General features: G+C 40.2%; 1 protein-coding gene across 2 annotated transcripts in view; it reads left to right on the plus strand.

The window, feature by feature from the left end:
- The first annotated feature begins 206 nt into the window (after nucleotides 1-206).
- The window catches only part of nedd4a (NEDD4 E3 ubiquitin protein ligase a), a 32,362-nt gene continuing 9,227 nt past the window's right edge, over nucleotides 207-23,341 (plus strand). Inside the window, exons 1-10 of one of the 2 annotated variants that reach the window (XM_023284218.3) lie at nucleotides 207-435; nucleotides 2,525-2,598; nucleotides 6,377-6,455; nucleotides 6,545-6,583; nucleotides 6,778-6,831; nucleotides 21,183-21,233; nucleotides 21,645-21,706; nucleotides 21,897-21,999; nucleotides 22,696-22,862; nucleotides 22,955-23,072. In XM_023284218.3, coding sequence (XP_023139986.1) covers nucleotides 391-435; nucleotides 2,525-2,598; nucleotides 6,377-6,455; nucleotides 6,545-6,583; nucleotides 6,778-6,831; nucleotides 21,183-21,233; nucleotides 21,645-21,706; nucleotides 21,897-21,999; nucleotides 22,696-22,862; nucleotides 22,955-23,072 — 792 coding nt within the window. In that variant the 5' untranslated portion in view covers nucleotides 207-390. Of the gene's footprint in view, nucleotides 436-2,524; nucleotides 2,599-6,376; nucleotides 6,456-6,544; nucleotides 6,584-6,777; nucleotides 6,832-14,368; nucleotides 16,216-21,182; nucleotides 21,234-21,644; nucleotides 21,707-21,896; nucleotides 22,000-22,695; nucleotides 22,863-22,954; nucleotides 23,073-23,341 lie in introns of those variants that run through there. The other variant, XM_023284217.3, reaches the window with a different exon arrangement.

Below are 23,341 nucleotides of genomic sequence, written 5' to 3' on the forward strand. Positions count from 1 at the left end.
GTTTTGCAGTGTACTAAGTTTAAACGTAAGTGTACACCGTGTGCTGGTGGGGGAAATATTGTAGAACACATGGTGACTTTATCGGTGACTTCCTCTAGAAGTCAGATATACTCAGTGGTGGAGTAACGATGCCTTCCTCTCGGTGGTTTTCCTCAGGAGGTGGTGGCACCAGGGGGAGGAGGAGGAGGAGGAGGAGAAGGAGGAGGAGGATGGATACGGAGTGACGACGGTGTCACAGCTCCACAACAGCTCAGGTTGACTTTAACTAGCAGCGTAAACACACCGAGGGAATAAAAGAGTCGGAGTTTTACCGAAACACTTCAGCAGCGTCTTGTTGGTCTTTTCTTCTCCTTGTTGTTGTCGCTCTCCGGAAGGAGGAGGAGGGATATTATGGCCGCTTTCTCCCCACAGATCCAGGGACTTCAGTCAGATGAGGTAAACTTACACACTAGGCTGCTCATGTGATAATGTCGTTAGCCAGCTGGCTAACTACCAACCGTCGCGAACTACCAACCTTCTTTAACTAAACACAGAATTACTAGAGTGTTAACTAGGCGACGTTAACTTACTACCTGGTTAACTTGCGACGTTGTGCGTTCCGTCTTATCTGGATAAACGAGTTACTTATTGATAGAAAATCGATAACAGCTTGCAACTACTCCCAAGCTAACGCTATGGTTTCATATCAAAGAGCGCGAGCTGCATTTTGTTTTCAGGCAGGAAACCAGCGAGCTGTCAACGCCTTCCTGATCAGAACTAAAGCACCAAACTCTCAGTCATCTTCCTAATAATTCATGTGGTCACTGCTGTCTGGGCAGATAATCATGTTTGACGAGGCCCAGAGGTGTCAGAGCCCATGTGATCGATTGCGAAACTTCCCGCAGATTGACTGATTTCCCAGTAAAAGTGAGGCAGTGGTTACTATGGTGGGAAATGTTCACCAGTGCCAAGCATTGTCAGGATGTTACATCATCCTCAGACTGAACACTGATTGTACTGGGGCTGTGCGCTGCATGCATGTGATAGAGATTCATATGAAAGACACACTAATGTGATTCAGCATGGGTTGTGTTTCTGTTTATTGTTATTATCTAAAGCCTTGCTGTTGACTTCTATTGTATACTTGCTTTTATGTAACAGACTTGAAAACCCTGTAACACAAGACAATACACAATTGGACTTGAACTAGCCCAATACACAATGTTACAATGTATATATAGCTGGGATCGGAGTGTGTTTTTTTATTCTATGGTCGAATTCCACTTTCTCTGGTCTTCCTACTTTCTAAAAAAGGGACCTATTTCTGCCACCAAATTAAATGAATGAGTACCAGATTTTAAAAAAATAAGTCATAATGATTACATAATAATGTTATTAATTGAATCAACTTCATAAGATGTGTAATTTCAACTCAAACTCTGCATTAGTTGATTTAAAACTAAATTCAAGTTGCAGTAACTTAATGTAATTGGCCTGATAACTTCATTTTTCTTTACCTTGAGTTCAGAATATCAAATCCCCACTTTACACGTCTGGACAATTTCAGATCGTTAAGACTCGTAGTTAAAAATACTTTTGATTGTAGAGGAAAGTTAATTTCTGTAGCCCAATAGAGTTTATTGGCTGAATATAATGCCATTAAAAGTTTTTAATAACTTATAATGATTGATGCAAACTTGTGCATTGCTTGGCTATTTTAATTTTTTAAATACTTTTTGAATTTTATTTGTGATGCATACTTTCACTTAAGCAAAGTTGGGCGTGTTAGACTTTTACTTGTAAGAAAGTATTAATAAACTGCAGTAGTGCTACTTAAATTTAAGTACAATGTTTGAATACTTCATCCACAACTGTACATCTTCACCTTGTCTGTCTTCAGACTATTGCAGCTTTGATCTTGACAAAAACTATTTTAGCATTTAACACCAATTCTGTGCTGGATTGAGTTGATTTTTAAGGCTCTTGTTTTACCCAGTAAGACTTTGCATAGACGTGCATGACTTTACTAATCTGACTTGTTGGAGTTAATTATACCATATACACTGGCACACCCTCTATACTCTCTCAATGCTAGTTTCTTGATCATGCCTTCATTTAGCAAAAAATGTTTGGTGTTAAAACATTTGCCCTCTATGCAGTCTATCTATTTCAAATCAAGAATGTAAACATACATCTATTCACTTTATTATGGCCTCCTCTAGAACTCATAATATAGTTCGGTCTATTACCTTTTCAATCATCCCTTTAACATTGATGTTTTTAACGTGATTGCTCTGTTTTCCTTTTAATTATTATCTTACAGTACGTGCTGTTCTTGTTGATTGTACAGTGTATTGACAATATGCTGCATGTTGATTGTGCACTTAATGTAAAACGGATCTAATGATCTACCTGTCTGTTGTCTGGTATGTGATTTACAAGTGATTGCAACTTTCCGTCCGTAAAAAGTACTCTTTAAGTATTCTCCATCGCTGTCTTAATGTCATGATAAAGTCATCAGTATTTGTTTGTTTTGCATATTCAGGATGGTACCAGAATCCTAAAAGTGAAAGTCATTGGTGGAATCGGACTAGCCAAAAAAGATATTCTTGGAGCCAGGTAAGTTGGGGCAACTTAAGGTCTACTTGTATTTTTGCCAATGTGTTTCTCAAATAAATCTCTGTAGTGTCTTCAGACAATAGATTCTGTTCAATAAACAGTCCTAAACCCAAACAGATCCCCACCCCACACCCCCAGATTACTCTGATTGAGCCCATCATTGTTTGAAACCCCTTTAAAACCCAAAGGACTTTCTTTTCTGTATTGTTATCCAGAAAACCTTGATTAACCCTGGGTGATCATAGCTTACTTTTTAGATACAGTCTAGTTTTTATTTATTTTGTTCATTCAGTGAAAAACTTTTTCCTGGAATTTCTGTGTAAACAACTCTGAACTTGCATAATGCTGGCACTTCCTTGAAGAGCAGTCAGTCACAATAAGATTATGTTAGTCTTGTTTGGAATTTTAGCCACGAAGAAAGTGAATAACTGTTCCCTAAAATTACAAGTGTAACTCTCTTAATGCCCCATTTACAATATTTTCATCCCTGGTTTTTCTTTTGCTTTTATTTTTAGACTTCTCTGTAATCTTTAAATACAATCTGACAATCACATCTAGTTAGGAGTTAATGATATAATGTTTGCTGTCAACGCTGCACTTTTTTGCCCTTACATATACTGCGTGTTCAAGTTATGGACAAAATTGCTTTGTTAGTATCACTCTTATGTAACATCTGTCACCAAATACATTAGTAATGAAGCGCGGTAAGGATCCATAACATGAGGCAGGGGATAAAAGCGCTTAAGTCCCAGTACAAGGAGGCAAGTAAGGAGGTACGCATTGGTTTGGCCCAGCTGACAAATATCCTTCGAAAGAAGATCAGATTCCTGCCCCTGGCAGAATGGCATTGGAGGCATCGGCGTGAAAGGGCCCGTAAAAGAGCTGCCTTTATTACCAACCCATTCAAGTTTACCAAGGAGTTGCTCGGGCAGAAGCGCAGTGGGAGACGGGTCTGCTCAAAGGAAGAAATAGACCAACATCTGAAGCAGACATATAGCAACCCAGAAAGAGAGCAGGAGTTGGGAGAGTGTGCCGTCTTAATAGACCCTCCTGAACCGGACGCGCAGTTCGACATGTCAGAGTTGAAGCCAAAGAAAGTCAGAGGGGTCGTCTGCAAAGCAAGGACAAATTCTGCTCCAGGGTCAAGCAGCACTTTGTACAAGGTGTACAAACACTGCCCCAGACTCTTGATGCATCTGTGGAAAGTCCTGCAAGTCTTCTGGAGAAGGAGGAAGATCCCAGATCAGTGGAAAGTGGCTGAAGGGGTTTGGATCCCGAAGGAGGAAAACTCCACCCAGATTGACCAGTTCCGCATCATCTCATTGCTGTGTGTCGAGACAAAGATCTTCTTCAGCTTTGCATCCAAACGGCTCTGCGCCTACCTGGCCAAGAACATCTACATTGTCACACCAGTCCAGAGGGGTGGAATTACAGGGATGCCAGGTTGTCTGGAGCATACAGGAGTGGTGACCCAGCTGATCGGAAGGCCAGAGAAAACAAAGGAAACATGTCAGTGCTGTGGATCAACCTGCTGAATGCATATGACTCCATTCCCCACCAACTGGTGGAGCTCACACTGACTAAATATCATGTTGCCAGCAGATTCAGAGACCTCATCGCTGACTGTTACAGCAGTTTCAGGATGAGGTTCTCCTCAGGAGCAACAACATCAAGCTGGCACAGGGTAGAGAGTGGTATGATCACAGGGTGCACTATCTCTGTGACACTGTTCTCCCTTACCATGAATATGCTGACAAAGTCTGCTGAACCTGAGTGCAGAGGGCCCAGAATGAGTTCCACCCAACAGCAACCACCCATCCGGGCATTCATGGATGACCTTACAGTCACCACAAAATCAGTCCGAGGCTGCTGGTGGATTCTGAAGGGGTTCGAGAAGTTGGTAGAGTGGGCCTGGATGCACTTCAAACCGGCCAAATCAAGATCCTTGGTGCTGAGGAAAGGGAAGGTGGAAGACAGGTTCCAGGCACAGCCATCCTAACCATCTCAGAGAAGCTCGTCAAGAGCTTAGGAAAGGTGTTTGACAGCTCTCTGAGGGACACGACATCCATCCAGTCGACCTGTACCGAGTTGGATGGCTGGCTTCGGACTGTGAACACATCAGGCCTGCCTGGGAAGTTCAAAGCACAGCATTCTTCCCAGAATCCTGTGGCCCCTCCTCGTCTACTCAGTTCCCATCTTGATTGTTGAGTCTTTAGAGAGGAGGGTTAACAACCACCTCAGAAGATGGTTGTTGGCGCTGCCGAAGAGCCTGAGCAACATCGCACTCTATGGACACCACAACAGAGAAGTGATACAGTACAGGGACTCCAATGATCCAAAGGTGGCCACAGCAGGAATTCAAGTGAGGCAGGAAGTGGAATGCTGAGGAGGCTAATCAAGAAACTGAGTCAAGGCTGCGACACAGGAGGCTGGTAGGAGTGGTCACATAAGGCCGGGCTGGGTTAGGGTCCTTTCCATCTCCCCAGGTGAACACCAACAGAGGGAGTGAAAGGCGCCACCAGGTTCAGGAGGAGGTGAGGGCAGCAGTGGAGAAGGTGAGAACCTGCAAGTCGGTAGGAATGAAACAGCAGGGAGCATGGACAAGATGGGAGGCTGTGTATAATGTGCTTCTAAGCCCATCAAATCTGCACACATGGAGCAAAACAGAGACACCAGCATTCCCACTCTGTCAGCAGAAGCGAGGCACCCTGGAACACATCCTCAGCAACTGTGCAAAGGCTCTTGGAGAGGGTCGGTACCGATAGAGGCACGATCAGGTCCTGAAGACCATCGCTGAGGGCATCAGCACAGAAGTTGAGTGGGCAGGTCGGCTCTGACCCTTCAAGCAGATCATCGCCTTTGTCAGAGCTGGAGAGCAACTAAAACCTGCCAATAGACCTCGAGCGGCAGCTTAAGTTCCCCAACCACATTGCAGCTATCACCCTAAGACCAGACATTGCCCTCGTGTCAGAATCCACCAAGCAGGTTGTGCTGTTGGATCTGACAGTCCCATGGGAAGTCCGCTTGGAGGAGGCCTTCGAACGGAAGCTCTCCAGATATGCAGAGCTGGTCAACAGCTGTCAGCAGGCAGGATGGAGAGCAAGGTGTCTTCCAGTGGAAGTGGGATGCAGGGGTTTTGTAGCCCGTTCCTTACCTAAAGCTTTCAGCCAGTTGGGCATCGAGGGAGAGAGGAAGAGGAGAGCCATCCGCTGAACCACCGAAGTGGCAGAAAAAGCCTCAAAATGGCTGTGGCTCAAGAGGGGAGAGCCATGGAGTCATAGTAGCTGGTTGTCTGGACACAAGCTGGGGTCTGATCTGCCTCAATTGGGTCACCTGGAGGAGTCTGATGTTGAAAGACCAGAAACACCCGATGATTACAGGAACATCACTGATGACGTGTCCAGAGGCATCGGTAGATGTAGAGTCACATGACTGATTGCTGCCTGTAAGACTGAGTAATGAAGCTTGCTATATTATTTGTGGATGTGGTTTTCTTGACAGTGCATGTATCTTTATAAAACAGCATTTATGTTCAACACTGGATGACCATAGACTTGCTGCAACTATTATGTTAATGTTTCTCAGGTCTGAACGCAGTGACTGATCTCATCAAACAACAATGTAAAGGGTTTCATTTCCCTCAGAGATGAAGAAGAAACTCATTTCAGAGGAGCTGCATAACCCACTAACACAAACAGAGCAGAACGGAGATCATAACTGTCTATAAATGGATGTCTACGAGTCTAAATCTTAATGTGTCTCTCTTTTCCTGTTACAGTGATCCATACACAAGGATGTCCCTGTATGACCCTGTCAATGGAGAAATCGCAAGTCTTCAGACTAAAACTATTAAAAAGGTGAGAAGGTGAACACTTGCATTTGCAGATACACTTGTTTTATTTGTGGACTTTGTGGATAATGATTTTTTTTCTTATATAACCTGAAGACACTCGACCCAAAGTGGAATGAAGAATTCTTTTTCAGAGTAAGTTACAATTAAAAATATATTATCACTAAATGTTTCATTTTACATGTATTGTATTTATCTCTTAGGTAATCAAATTTAGCCATACAATTTTACAATTCCTCATGTCGGTTTTGTTTACTATAGATCACATTAACAGTAATTTCATTGGGTGATCAAGCAGACCTGACTTTACAGACCATCTTATGTTGCAGGTTGACCCCACTAAGCATCGCCTGCTGTTGGAGGTGTTTGATGAGAACCGCCTGGTAAGTTATTGTGTTATGTTCAAACTTTGATCAACAGAAAGAAATTGGTGTCAACTAGTTGTCTTGGACAGATTTTTTGTTCGAATTGCTGTTGTTAAATTTTTTCTCTGCAACATCTGTTTAAGTACATCTTCACCGAAAGTAGTTTGATTCCAAGCGTCACTCCAAGTGAGCAAGGCATCTTTAAATGGTCGGGTTATTAGTAGCATCTTGATCATCAGTATTGTATAGCATTGCAGTATTGCATTTCCAAGCGAAATGGAATATCTGGGTAGGTTTTAGCTTCTCCTTCTTTTAATTGAATACATTAGTTGGGATTAGATTGCTAAAATGTGGGAGAGGTTGGGTAAATCATCTAGAGCTAAAGAATCTTTCTGGGGCAACAGTAAGAAGAGGCAGATGGCTAGCAGTTAGCCTAAATAAATACCTCCCTTACCTGTGCTGGTAGACCAGAAGAAGGATGAAAGTAAGCAAAATAAACTAGACTTCAACCGCATTCTGCATTTTCTCAGGTTTATCAGCAGAAAACTAAACACATCCCATACCATGATATTACTGTGCTAGCTACCAGTCAAGTTACTAGTGCAGTGTGGTTTTATATGATGGGCGTGCAACCGAGTCACCCCAAATCTTAGTTGGTTTGATATTTTGATATGTATGCAACCTCCATAACTGTTATCAGACACATTTTTGTCTTTTATCAGAAGGAAGAAGAGGGGTTTTCATGTAACAAGAGATAAACGAATGATACAGGGACACAGGACTGGAACAGGGGAATTGTTTTGTTAATTTCTTGGCTAACCATCCCGTATTGGCAGTGATACAAACCAAAAACTGTGTCATCTGTCGCACTGTGTGCATTTTTACTGCTTGGCTGACGTTGCTTACTGTTGTCTAAATATTCTGCCTACCTGATCGACAGTCATTTAAGCCTATAACCTTCACAGATACAGCAATTTCTCAGTCTCATATTAATTTCAAGCCCTGCTCACTTGGAGTTGGCTTCAGTATGGTCCATTTTATATCAGAAAATAGTAAGGAATGCTTGAGGAATTTTTCAAAGCCAAGAAAGACATTTTTAAATTTCTTGTCTGGCTAAGTGTAAATTATTCTCAGTTAAGCAATGCAGCTCTAATTCACTTAAAGATATTAAAAATAATTTTCAGTTATAGCTCATTTTTAGTGCACATCACTTTTACACATTTAATACAGGACACAAAGGAAAAACGTCCATTTGTGTTCATAAACTCACTGGTTTACATGCTGCGCATGAAAGACGACAGTTTATAATTATGATATAATGTGTTTTGATAACCAGATTATGTTTAAAATCTCAGGGCAATCCCTTCATTAACAGATATACTGTCTCTGTGGACTTGTTTTAGAAAGTATCTCATAGAGAGTAAAGTCTTGGAAATCAATTTTACGAGCCTGTTTGTCTACATTTAAATTGATAGTTTGAACACACTGAATACAGAACAGAAGTCAAATAAATTTGATACAGTGACATTTGAGATGCTATACAGAGTAGCTTTAAATAAATTGTGCTTTGATATAAAAAATCACCTGTATGCAGCTTATTTTATATTTGAAAAAACATCATCAAAGCCAAACAAGGAAATGTGTCATGTTTTTGTAGATAAGGGTCCAGTCAGTACAAGGTTAACTTTGGTTTGTTTACCTTTCCAAGATATGCCAGCCCTTATTTTGCCATGGCATGTGTTATATTGTTGGAAAACTGGAACACTCTCTTAATCACAGCTGTAAATATGGGCAAATCTGGCCTCTTATGTGGATGGTGGAGATATTATGTGTTGTGATGTAGCTAAATGGTTTATGTTGGCAGCAGCAACTTGGTAAAAACTGTTTGGGGTTTTTGTGCTCATAAATCTCTTATCTTTTTATTATACTGCTTGGCTGCTTCTGAATTATAATTAATGATTAAAAAAGGGAGTATTAAAAAAAATGTACATTTTCGAGAGAGATAAACAACAATACCAAACAAAAAAATTAATTGGTGCACACACTTATATTTAAGCACATTTTATATGTAAGCTAATTACCAACTATGGTGATGACTATGGTGAAGTCCATTTGAGGGATTTTTTTCAAAGAACAGTTTAAAATCTGAGATTCCAGCTTCTTAAATGTGAATTTAAAAAAAAAATATGTGAGTCGTACACAAATCGAAGAATGTCATCTTAGGCTTTGGGAAATACTTTTCAATAGTTTTTAAAGTCGTTTGACAATTTATAGACCAAACAACTTATCGCTTTATAGAGAAGATTATGGTCAGATTAACAGTGAAAAATAATTGTTAGTAGCACTCTGCCGTGCATTCACATGGAAACACATAGATACAAGTGTGTGTTAGCATGTTACGAGATAGGAGAAGATGTGAATCTAAATGCCGGTGTCTAGTGTTCTCATTCATTACGCTGCTGGTGCACAGTAACGTTAAAGATCTGAGGATTTCCTGGTTGTAGGAGGATATCAGTTGAACTGGTGATCCAGTTTCATACTGGTCTGAAGCAAAGCAGGTCTTGGGACACATGAGCAGGAAGCCACTGCCATCTGAGACTAGCTGTTAACTGTCTGTATCTGGATGAAATGTAAACACAGCGGAGCAAAGTCCGGAGTTTGATCACACCAAACACCACCTCACCTCCTACAGTTTAATTTAATATGAAATGTAGGGAATTAATAATGCATCTGCTTGTCTTACACCCACATGCACCAGATTTATGGGGAATAAACCGCAATTTAATCATTTGGGGTATTTTTTTGTAAATTAGCTGTAAGAAAAGACACTTTCAGTAGCATGTGCAGCCCAGTCTTGGATTAGTTTTTGCAGATGGATTTTCTACTGCATATTTCACATCAAATGGCAAATATAAACTTGTCTTTGGAGATTGCTGTTTTCTAGACATATTTATTGTTATGTTTTTTTGTGCGAACAAAATTTGTAAGTCTGTGTAGTGAAATGAATAAATGTTTTGCATTTGTTCATTTTTTTTTAAGCTGCTTTGCACTCTGTTGTGTTGTTAGCTGTAAACATGTCTTGTTGTTTGCAGTTCTAATGAGTTGGGCTTCATTACAACTTGCAAGCTTCACACCAGTGCTAATCACTACTTCATCAACCTGTCCTAGTGGTAAACTCTGCTCAGTAATTTTTAACAAGAGAGGTTTCTACAAGAACAAGTCAGAGCACAGCCTTGTGCTTGACAGTAACTGTTTATTTAAGAGAAAAATCCAGTAGTTGATGCACAGTGTGTTTTATTTTGAAGAAGTTCTCTGCACAGAACTAAAAATACTGTGCTTTGAAAACAAAATCATGGGTTTGCTTTGACCCTCTCAGCTGATGCCTTTCTGATTATTGTAATTCCCTTATGCTGCTTTGTAATTCTGTAGACTTCTCAGTTCATTTATATAGAAGTTTGTACAACATTAACAGTTTTTAGAGATTAAAGATTGCGCAAGCATTTGGCTCAGACTGTTCTTGTACTGTCAATCATTAGGTCATAATAAAAAATAAATAACATAAAACAGTAAACACATGCACAGCACAAACACTTATCATCTACATGAACTCAGCTTCTCCTTCACTCTGTCATGTTTGTTTGGCAAGATGTTTCTAGAATGTTTCTCTATGTCACAGGTTTACAGTCACGTGGTAAAATAAACTTGGGTGTGACTGACTCAGGTTTGCCTTGTCATGCTCCAGGTAGGCGTTTCATAGAAGTTTGGAGGGTGTGTCGGTGCTGTGAGTGTATTTCTGGATAGGTGTGTGTCACTAATGCTCTGACATGCTGAAAACTTGTTGATGATTGAACAAGTTAGCCACAGTTTGAGAATAAAGCTGGCTCTTTTGGTACGTCGCTTCTAAGATATGTTCTGTCGATGATAATTGTTTCCCAGTGATAAATTCTATTCATTTACTGAGCAACTATTTCTTGTAGTGGCATCATGAGATTTCTTTGTTTAGCATTTTGTGCATCTTGAAAGCCTTTTCTGAAAAAAACATTGTATTATTATTCAAGATTAATCATTATTTTTATTTTTTTTGAAACCCCAAGGCTTTACTTCTAACACCATCACAAAGCCAGTTACACTAAAGAAACATGAAGGAGACCTCATAGTCTAATCCACCAGCACTGTGGTTAGTCCTGGTTCCAAGCTGTTTTACCAGTGGGAGTCGTTACAGACTCCTGTTGGAAACATTTTCAAAACCAGAAGTAAAAATTAAGTTGTTTTTTTAGAGATTTCCTTTAAAATATCACATACTCGCATTAGGATGTCTCTGTATTAGACCCTGTCTCACTGCTAGAGACGGCACGAATAGAGGGAATGCACATGACAATGATAGTATGCAGAAGTTGCCATGGGTACCCCTTCTTGAATTAATTGCCATCATGAATTCACATGAGGGGAAAACCGGGATACCCTAACAAAGGCTGTTTTGCAACTGACTGCACAAACAGATTCAGAAAGAATGAAGTTTGTCTGGACTGTTGAAGACTGAAGAGATAAGAAGAAACCTAAACTTAGACCGGTCAGAAGTAGACCAAATCTAAAATGTTAATACAGAAACAAGGCACTTGGATTCATAAAACTATGAACTGATTTTTTAGGTTGGAAGAAATTAGACATTTGCAGAGACTTACATCGGCAACATGTTAGGTTCAGATTTGCACAAATTAACAAACACAGAACTGCTCTAATACAGCACCTATAGACAGTTTTCCATTTAAAAAGTGGATGAAAGATACCTGTCAGTATTTTCTCGTGTACAAATCTGAACAATGACAACTTTTTCAGCATCCTACATGTTGTTTTTGTTTACATATCCCTTGAACACTGACTTATGTCTATTGAATGTGTTGCATTGTATTGCAGGAAGTAATTTACATGCTATGAAGAATAAGTTTGTCTTTTGGAATTACTGTGGTCACTATATGGTGGATGCTCTATATGTACATACTGCAAGAAATTAAAATAAAACCACTTGTACCTCAAATACAGTTAATGGGAAGAAATGTAATACACAACCTGTGTGTAGCAACGTCAGATAAACTCTTATGAACTGTATCAGTCGTGGTAATGCAGGCAGAATGTGTGAATATATTAGAGCTGCACAATGTATCTTTTCAGCATTATGATGTGCACATGGACAGTAGTGGCAAAGTGCAATGTAAAGTCAGGAAAATTAACTTAAAACACGTCATGGTACACCTTCTCTGTGCTGATTTATACAAGTTAGAATTTCCACGACTAATTAACCAGAGAAGACCGTCTGAGAAAACATTATTTACTTAGATTAAAAAAATTAGATTAGTTCTTTGATACGTACAGCTTGTTTACATGTTGGCTCCAACTGTGCACAGAGAAGTGAGCAACGGACACTAAGAAGGAAGATTTGGTTGCATAAAGAAACACAACATCTGTTGTATTGTACATGACTTCTTTGTTTGTCTATGTAAATCAGCACCATTAAGCTCTGTTTGATAAGAGCAAAGTCTGATCTGAATGCCATCCAAAACTATTTTGGATGTCTTTGTCGGTGTTTTACCAGGTGAACTTCCAAGCACTGCTATATTATAGATTTCTTTGTTTTATTTTGTTATTCTTGACAAAACCTGTTTAGAATTTCAATTTACACACACACACACACACACCTCGGTGAATTGTCCTGGAAAGTTTACCTTTTTTAAAAAAACAAAACATTTGTAGCTTACTTCCTTCCACAAAGAAAGTGAAGATGCTTTGAGCAAATGTTAAAGTGATCTCCACCTCAGGCCCACTGGATTGCAGATGTTTTCTGCCTGACACATTTGTTAACAGAAGATTATAAAAAGAAAACTCCTTTGTTGAAATCGATGATTTTGAAGGAGAGTATTCCTAAGCTTGTATCGTATTTTGTCCTTTAGCTTGAAGTAGTGAATGACTTTAGGTGGCTGAAATAGTTAGGCATCTCGCTTTATATATAATAAAAAATGCGTTGATTGGATGTTTTCAAGTTCAAAAGTATGTCATGTATTTTGTAGTAACACACAGGTCATGAGAAAATGCCAATTTGTCACGTGTAGTAAAAAGCTTTTTTAACAGCTTTTTAAATCGTAATTCTTTTGCTTTTTTATTTTCTAAGCAGATACACTCCCTATAGAATTAGCCCATTCAGTTTAGAATGACTGATTCAAACCTTATGGTGAAAATTCTGGTATCTAATTTTCATATTGCAACACCTTGCAGAGAAGCAACATACTACAATATCAATTTTTTTCTAATATTTTGCAGCCCTAGTATTTACATATAAATGTTGGGAGACTTGACATCCACAGGGCTTTGTACCTCCTGTACTTTGCATACACCCTTATCAATTCAGCTCCCTGATAGCTGCCTTCAGAGCAGACGTGACTGATTTGTTTTGCCACTCAGGTGGTGGTGAATTTGGTTGTAGGTCGTGAAAAGGTGAACAAATACAGTTTAGCCCAATTCATGACATTGCAGCTGCACCAGCTGATTGACAGGGCCATCCCCTTGTCTTCTACTCTAACCACACCCCACTGACCCAGTTTGTAATGACGACACCTCAGACACGTTCTCTGAACAGTTTAGTAAATATAGCTTGTCCTTCATGCTTTTGAGCGTGATCGTTTCAACGCTGAATTAATGTGTTTATGACAGGCAGCCCTGCTTTATTATTGGAAGATTACAGCATACTGTATGACGTGGAATAAATGCATAGTGTGCGTCAACAATCTTATCTTACTCCCTACGCATTACCATCACTCTCAATTAGACCCAGAGAGGTTGGAGAGGTGATTAATGGTAAATCACGAGGTTTCCTGGCAGTTTGTCGTGTTGGTTTAAAAAAAAAAACTAGGTGATGAGTTCCACTGCAGCAGCAGTAAGTGAATCATGTCGTTATCCTGGCTGCGCCTATTACTATTAAACATTATACTGAAACTGATTTAGAAGCAGAGTAATGCCCTGAAATAGGCCAGCCTGGCTCACAATAGGCTGCCATTAATAAATAGGACTGTCAACAGCCATGGAGAGGAAATCAGAGCAGCACTGACTGTTACATGAAGTGTCAAATAACAAGTATCATGTCACTGTAATGTCACAGCAATCACACTTCTTTCTCCTTTCTTATCTTGTATTATCTTCTTGTAGGCAAGTAGGAAATTTCTCACAGATTACTTGATCCCTGAATGAGGTGTTTACAAAATTTGACATTTTCTTAGACTGTTTTTATGGCTTTAGTTGTATTTTTGCATTAAATAGTTCTGATGCCTTTTGGAGTTTCAAATCACCTCCCTGCATATTTTAACAGGATGTGGGGTTTTTATTAGGTACCATTTGAGTTTGCAACCTAGTCCTCAGTTTCACACAGAATTATGTTGAAAGTCTTTCTCTTTGATTTCCTGTAATTCAATAGCGGTGGGTAAAAATATTTGTGGGGCCACAGAGCAGCAGAAACATTAGAAGCATAGCTGCAGCAGGAAGTAGAGTCTTGAGTGAGTTGCCCGAAGCAGATGTAACATTTTACCAGAGCTTCAGTCTAAGATGCAGCGGGAAGGACTACCATGTTTCTTTTCGTGAGGGGTAAACAGGAGTGAGGTGGCTGCGGAAGACACGAGGTGTTAGATATTAATCTATCTTGATCTCAGGATGTACAGTTTACTAGCACAGAGCTGAGGTTGTAAAGCAGATCAGCAGTGAAAGCTCTGTGCTTTTAAGTTGTAGTGTAGTTTTGTTTTGCGTATAGTGTTAAAGTTTCGGGAAGGGGCTAACCTAGGGGATTGCTCTAGTTTCAAAGGTCGTATGTTTGGGTCATGTCTCCAAACAGAACCGGTGACCTCCTCTGACTAAAAGCTGAGATCAGCCTGGAGAGGAATGTAGGTTGTCACCAGAGCTATTTTGGCTATGTACAGGCACTAGTGATTGTGATCACAGAGCGGAGTTCGGAGCAGTTGCTTTGCTCTCCTTTTTCCCTCCCAGCAAGTTTGATCATGCAGCTCCCACCGGTACTGCAGGGATTACAGAGTTAAACGGATGGCACGTCGGCTCCGCTTGCATTTTGCGTCAAGGAGAAGCAACACGGACCCTCTGTCAGAAAGCCTCAGCAGCCATGGTGAGGAGAGTGGAGTCGGTGTGTCAGCTCATAGCCCCACAGAGAGTCTGGCGCACAGTTCTGTCCACTTGAAGGTGACTCCCCTGTCACCAGACTATGGTAGTAATCGCTACTCTTCAGTATTTATACCCAGAGTTAACACTGGAGGATGTAATAAGAAGAGCATAGTGCAGATCTCGCTGCAGCCCTGTGGAAAGCTCAGTGGAGAGCTGGATGGCAGTATAGAGGATGGAGACCCGGTGGTTAGTGAAGGAGGAGCAGGTACTGGCTCTGACGGAGGCTCGTGTAGCAGCAGCATGGCCAGCGATGCCGGGTACTGTAGCAGCAACAGCATCTTTGAGCCAGAGGCTCCAGAAAAGCACAGGACCACCCAGGAGAGGAGTGTACTCTCCTGCAAGTCCAAGGTCCCACTGAGACGGTGCTCCTCCTTGGTTATATTTCCAAAGAGCCCCTGCAGCACCCCACCTGCTTCCCCAGTAAGTCCAGTGGCTTTGCCTGCTCTCCCACCGTTAAGGGGGTCTAATCAGTCATCTCTTCAGACATCTGCCAGTGAATACTCACAAGACGATGAGGAGGCGATTTGCAAAGGGTCCACCACCACGGCTGTAAGTGGTCTCCGTCACCCAAAAGGAAACTGTTCAACTGAGTTCAGGGACACGAAACACATGGTGCAATTTAATATTCCTTTACAGGATGAACCAAAATGCAAAATGGAGGACAGGAGTAAAGTGATGGAACTGTCATCGGCTCTAGACAGATCAAATCGTCACTCTAGCTGCGTGTTGCTGCACTTTGCCCACCAGAGACCAATGATATCGGGGAAGGGAGCTACAACCACGGCTACAGTCAATGTGGAATACCCTGAGACTCATTACCCAGCTACACACCCTGAGGGTGAACACAACAAACACAAAAAACTGTATCGTAGTACCTCTGCGTGTTTGTTTTCCTCAACCAAACCATCAGAGAAAAACCATAAGGTCTGTTCAGCAGAGAAAGGCCAAGAAAGGCCTGAGGAAAATCACTGTCATCGTGCCATACAAAGGAGCTTTTCCTTGGAGGTGCCCTACGCTAATACTGGAATTTCCTGTCATGTCTCGAACCCAAAACTCAGCAGCCCTTGCTCTCCCCATGTGCATATTCATTTGTCCCCTGGCTGCCCAGCTAAGTTGCCTGGTTCTGTCACTGACGTTAACACAAGCCACAAAGGGAATAACGCACCAAAGAGCCCAGGTCAGAATACCAAGGTGAGTCCTGAGTTGAGTTAATTAGAATAGCCTGACGCTCTCTGACTATTAGAAATGAACTAAAATGCCTGAAACTTTACAGTGTTTTGAGAGGCTAACAGCTCTCTAATGAGCATTTTTTTTCAAGATATCTGACAGACAATGGCACTGTGAAAAGATGCTGTGGATTTGCCTATAATGTTGTTGAACTGGTTCAAGTAGATTCCTCACTGCTTTGGGTTGACTGCTCAGTAGACAACACTTTAACCTCTGCTGTCATGTACAGAATAAAGTGAAAGGTGGATTAAATACATTTATATTGATATTATGCTAAATTTAGCATTTTTGGCTTATTGTAGCCAAAAAAAAGTTAGTCACATTAAAGAGAATGTGCAGTGCTATGTATTTTTCAGCAAGTGTGTGCTGTGGTAATACAGGTCTGCTTTACTGCTATTACCATTCAAATCTTTAAAACTCAGTTTACTCAGGGTCAGCCATTAGGCTCCCCACAAGACAGAGCGACGTTCAGTAACTGAGAAGATCTCTACAGCTAAGTCATGCAATTAACAAGCCCAATGTGGACAAACATTCAGAGGTATTCAGTTACATTACAGTAAATCCATCCACACAGAAGTTTCCAAGAAATGCGCAAATACGAAAAAAAGGTTGCCTTTCATCTCGCGGGTCTTTTCGATGTTGTCTGAATTCAACTTCAGAATAGTTCTCCATTTTTATTATTCTGTTAACACCATGAGTAATCGACTTAAGTATTTACCCTGGCTAATTTTAGTGGTGGGAAAAGCAGTGCCCCTTGCTGATATAAATAAAGTGCCTCTGAAATATTCCCCCTGACTCCAGATAGTCTGGTGGGCTGTAGCTCTGCCCAGTCCCGTGGATTCAAATTTAACAGCATGATACTAGAGCAGCGCACAGTCATGCCAGCCATCTGTGGACATGGTGTGTGTGTCTGCGGTGGGGGTAATGTAATGTAGGCAGAATGAGAGCGTGAGCCTTTCCCAGTAAACGGGTGGTGTGTTACCTTCCCTGTGGGTCCCCCTGCCAGGCAGTGTTTGTGAAATATCAGGTGTCAGTCTCCCCCTGCATTTAGCAGGTTGTCAAGTAAGACGGTCTCTTCCAGTAATTAGCCTGTTCATTTGCCTTTAAACTTCTAAATTCGTTTTTATAGATCGGGAACATATTTTCATACTTAGAAATGTCTCTTAAACACCACAGGTGACTAATGAAAGAAAGTAAAAATCAAGTATATTCTTTTTGCACTTGGTGCATATTTAATCCACGGTCGCTGATGTCCTTCTTAGAAGTCAGTTACTACACACCTTTGTTGACATTTTGACCGTGTCCACTCAACAACAGTGTGAGTTACAATCTGTACGGCACTTATCCAAAAATATATTTCATAATTCATATAACACATGGGAATGACATGAAACATGTGAAGGTCTTAAATGTGTCATTAGAAATTGCCTTAAAAAAAGACAGATTTTATTAATTAAAAGGGCTAAATGAGCTTTGCATTCATAACTGACTTTGTTTTTATAGCATCATTGAAAACACTCATCTCATGGGTACAATCAGTCCAAGAGCAGTAATTAATATATGAACTTGAAAAAAATAATCAACTGTAACTTTTTGCTGCAGGATGATTTTGTGAAATTAACATCTGCCTGTCTGTGAACTTCTGTTACATACTTTGCTCTAACTTCACCCAGCATTTCTTACAACAAAACAGAAGACCTGCTGATCAGTCATATAGTTGAATATGTCGGTTGTGATTCAGTTCAGTTGACTGTGGTGGTTAAAAAAGCTCTGTTGTTCTTATCTGCAGCTCCCTCATAACCTTATGTACCTCATCAGACAAGTTAATGAACAACTAGGTGTTAGAATATCATGAAAGGAAAGCAGGCGTTAGATTTTTTTTATGCTCTGTTTTTAACTATTCCAAGTTATAGCTTTATTTTGCTTAAAATCCTTCAACAAGTAAGGAGGATTTTACGTAGTTAAATGAGTAGGAATGATGCAGAGTAAATGTATAAACCTAAGGAATACCATCATTTTTTATAGGACCAAAAGTTTTATAAATATCTCACTGAACATGTATGCTGTCCATACGTGATCATGTAACTAATGTTAAGCCACAGTTTTTGTGGGGGTGACTGAATGCTGCAGTCCTTGCTTTAAGTTAGAACTCCTGAAGATTCAAAATGATAACATGAGCTGTTGAGAGATCGCTTCCTTATTATACAAACAGTCCAGCAAAGTGTCCTTTCTCCCCACATACCTAACACCAAGCCTAATTTCTAGACTTTAAAAGGTTTAAAGACTGGATTATAGCCAAAAGGCAGGAAAATTTGACTTTTTTTCTTTCTTTGAGAGTTAAAATAAATGAGGTTTGTTTGTACATTTCATTTGTACAGTGTTATAACAAAGGAATAGCACAGGGCATTAGAAATATTGTGTCAGTTTCTTGCACCACATCAAATTCTTTGACATCTTTGAAGCAAAAGCGTCTCAAACCATTTCACAGGTTTGATTTATGTTCGGCACGTGATCGCTCTAATTTAGGTTGACTAATCACAGTTAGTTTGCAAGCTCCAATCACTTTATCCAAGGAGCTTTTCAGAAGTTTATTTTTTACAAACTGCTGTCCACCTGTCATAGTTTGTCATTGCAGATCTGAGATAGATATCACTGAGCTTCCTCCGCTGATGCCCAAACGTGTCTGTAGCTGTTTGCCACAACCTCATGCAGTATGGGTCAGCACCTGCTAAACTGAGTTGCATTTAGTGTCACATGAACCTTCAGGGATGCTGTGAATGGACATTTGTCTGTCATTATTTATTTATTTTTTATCTGGGGCAATCGTTTCATGTGTAAAAGCACACAGTTCCCCTTTGTTAAGCTCAGCGTCACGTCATCCAGGAAGTTTCCAAGGAAAAGGATGGTTTCATTGCATTATTTGCTGATTACAGATAAAAAAAATGACCCACTCAGCTTTGTGGAATACAGTTTTATGTGACACAGGGAGCAGTATTCCCTCTACGACTGTGTAGTTCAGGTTTTGAAAATCTGAGCAGACTGGTATGAAGGTCAGTTATGTTGATTAACATTGTTTCTCATACATATTGCTGAGAGCTTGAGATTTCGAGGTCAAGATATGCTGAATTAAATGTAAGCCAAATTATTGTGCAACCTTACTTGAAGCAAGTCTGTTGGTGAATGTGACACAGAGCAGGTATTGTTAGGCTTTCAGATGTTGTGTGTATATATTACAATTCATCATTGTCAACTTTTAAAAATGCCAGCAAGCAAAAGATCTAAAGATAAGAACAGATTCTATAAACATTAACAACTGAGACTTGTGCTCCGAGATACTGTATGTTCTCAATTTATTGAGATAAATAAGATCATTGCCATAAATTGAAATTGAGATTACATATTGTGGGACAGAATGCTGAAGTTTAGCAAATCCAACCTCTCAGTCTCTAGACATGAAGCTTTTTTATTTTTTTTTATTTTACAAACTCTTCATGTCCCTCTCTTTTCACATTAAGTCCTGTCAGCATAAATACATTGTTCAATGTTCAACTACTGCGTTTTTGTAGAGGCCATATGTAAATAGTACGAACAGATATACAGATTTGACCTTGCTTAATATCCTTTAACTGTGGATTGTGGAGCACTTTTTTATTATATATAAAGCTTTCCAAAAGAACAACAACAACTAACATGCTTGTGAGACCTCAGAGACATAAAGAGCATCAGGATTCCAAAGGGTCCCTATACCATAGAAGAGAAGATATATAAATTGTTCAGTGAGGTCAGTGCTGATGTACATGTCGACTTTCTTTTAACCCGGATTTGTCTGCTTGTCTTGGCTGCTCTGTTAGAAGTGCAAGGGCAGGACGAAGGAGGCCTCCATCTATATTTGCACACGTAAACACTCTGTGCCGCTGAGAGACAGTTTGACCCGGCCTGGGTGTTAATTTAGTCTCAAAGCTGGCCCCCGCTGTGCTGTGTGTTTGTCTTCAGCTTTCTGCTTTCGAGACTGGTGCGGCTGCAGTGAAGGCATGCAGTGAATGTGTCAAAGCAAAAACATTTTATCTGACAAATGCTCCATTATTTTGATCCTGGTCCCTCGCAGTAACACACAGCAGCCAATCACTGAGGTCTTATAGCCACATTTCTATCTGCATTACACACAAAATGTACTCAAAAATTCATCAAAGTCAAATGACTGTCATTGTTTAAAATAGGAAAATAGTGCAGTGTTTGTTCCCAGGCTTGTGATGGGCAGGAGTGGACCACCTAAATATGTGTCTTGCCCAACCAATAAATTTAAGTAAAAATGTTTTAAAAATACCAGTTCTGTTTCTAAATACTGATTGAATAGGGAAGCTACAGTCCATCTCCCAATACTTGTGAAAAATCATCCTCTCAAGCAAATAACCTCCTCTCGAATTTGTTTATCTTTGTATTTGGAGCAAATTAGTGCCCCAAAAATGTTAATTTGTGTCAAATTTTTGTGTATTATACTCATTTACATCAGGGATTTTATACAAAAACAGTAGTCTTGGTAAAAGAAGGAGATGCTAGCATCTGGCGTCTAATTCACATCTTTCAGGTTTGTTTTCCGTTTCTATTACCTCTGGGGTGTCTGCCATCCAAGTACCTCTTACTTCTTTGAGCCTGAGGTGTTACAGCAGGTTTGAACTTTCTGTTTATTCCAATGATGGTTTGTTAGAGGGAGCGACTTGGTACGATAGAGACGTGACAGGAAATGCACCACCTTAGAGTGAGTAACACAGACACAATGTACTCTTCTGTAGGGATGTTACAGTCCCTCTCTCTTCTCTGAAGACAGCTGAGTAACAGAACATGTCGAGGCCGTTCCTTTATACATGTGTGCGTAGGAGGAGATAAAATTGGCAATTCTGACGTCTGTATGATTCTCTTTCTCCCTCTCTTAGACACGTGATGACTTTCTCGGACAGGTGGATGTCCCCTTAAATCAGATACCGGTGAGTCCTTGTTTGCAGCAAATCTGTGCACCTCGTCTTGTCTTGACTTGTTTAAGTTCATGTAAGCTGAATGTTTTTAACAGTAGCTTTTACCGTACAACCTGTCGACCTCAATCTCACCCATGCCACCATGTAAATGGAAACACACGCACCCTTATTCTAGTGTCTGTTCCACATCGTTGTCTACAGTTTTGGAAACACTGTCATGTTTATGCTACCCTCCCACTTTTGTTTGATTATAAATACAACACCCACAAATTATCCCTCATTGCACACTGTCACCATCGTTTTATGTAATGCTATCTTAAAGTATACTGTGTGTGTTATGATAACGTGTCGAGCCACAGGTTTATTTCACGAAACTGCAGGTGTGAAGAATTAAAGACTTTCTTTTTTATGTCTTTTTTTCAGACAGAAAATCCTAATTCAGAAAGGCCATACACATTCAGGGATTTTCTGCTTCACCCACGAAGGTTGGCATGATTTCATGGTTCTTTCAACTGAAGTATTTCCCTTTTTCCATTCCATTGTTTCATGTGTTGTTGCATTTATTTACAGGAGAAATTAAATGGGCACATTTCATGTTTTTTACATTAGAACAGTCCTGAGAATAATAATTCTTCTGTCTCCAAAGCAGTCATTTGGTTTCTTCTTCTCACACAGCCACAAGTCCAGAGTCAAAGGTCACCTGCGTCTCAAAATGACTTTCCTGCCAAAAAATTCTGGTTCAGAGGAGGAAACGACAGATCAGAGTGAGGACACAGATGTAAGTTAATGCTGAATTTCACACATCCTCTTGTGTTTAAATTGGCAGTGATCCTTCTTCTGTTTGAAATAGATAGGCCTCAACCTGAGTTCAGTCAGGGCTGCTTGAAGGCCTCACATTAGCTTTATAGAGCATCAATATAGAGATTTCCTAAATTTTAGTTTCCAGCATAGGCATTCTGCAAAACAGTACATTTTTACTTTATTTTTTGCATTTTCTTTCTCTATGGAATTCATTAGAGCAGATAGAATGATAAATATAATATCAGTTCCCGAGTTTCCATAAAAAATCAAACAAATATATTCTTCGAATTAAGTGTTAAGAGAATTTGAATAATTTTATGTCTGTCAATCTTGGGTTATTTTGATTTCAAAGGTCACATTGAAAGTCAAGTATGATCTTGGCATTTGTTTTTACCCTGGACAACAGTTTCAACAATCGAAGGTCACAGCAGTAACATAAATTCCATTATAGTTCAGGAGTCCAGCGTTATAGTCTTTTTTTTGTCCCACTGTTTGTCCATGGCTTTTATAATATGTGCAAATGATTTCTTCAGAAACATTTTAACTCAGAACTCTTGTCCTGTCCAGTGAATTTTTTTTTTGTCTTCATTGTGTGCACTTGATCAGCTAACATTGGATATCATCACCATCCAGCTTGTCTCACCTTTTAAAACATTGTCTTTATGTTGCGCAGCCTGGAGGCTGGGAGCTCCTGGAGAATCAGGACATGTCAGGTCCCAGAGAAAGCCAGCTGCTGCCTCCTCTGCCCCCTGGCTGGGAGGAGCGGCAGGACAACCTGGGAAGAATTTACTTTGTCAATCATGAAACCAGAACCACACAGTGGCTACGACCCTCAGTACAGTAAGACAGCTCCCATCTCCTGAGCACATCATTTCTCCGTTTGTGTATTTCTGATGTGTGAGAGTACGTGTGCTCATGTCTCCCCTAATTAGGGATGCTAATTTGGAAACTCGAAGGATACAGAACAATGATACAGATGTGGAGCATGCTTTCATTACACGCAGGCAAATCTCAGACCATGATGAGAGCAACACACAGGAGTCTCCAGAGGTAACTCATGTTCTGTGCTACTGTTTTCCATTGAGGCCTACCTGTACCTTTCTGTTTTATTTAGGAGAAACAAAGCTGCTTTTAAAAGTAATGAAAGTTTGTTTCCTTTCAGAAAAAAATACATCAGGATGTCTGCTAAAATGTTTGAAGATGACAGCAAATATTATTCATCAACTCATCGTTTGCTTTACCGTCGTAGTTCACTCTCACTGCTCTCATGTAGTTGTTTCCAGCTGTGGCTTTTCGTTGAATAACCTCTAAATCCCACT

The sequence above is a fragment of the Amphiprion ocellaris genome, chromosome 1, assembly GCF_022539595.1.
Source record: "Amphiprion ocellaris isolate individual 3 ecotype Okinawa chromosome 1, ASM2253959v1, whole genome shotgun sequence".
Taxonomy (NCBI): Eukaryota; Metazoa; Chordata; class Actinopteri; family Pomacentridae; genus Amphiprion; species Amphiprion ocellaris.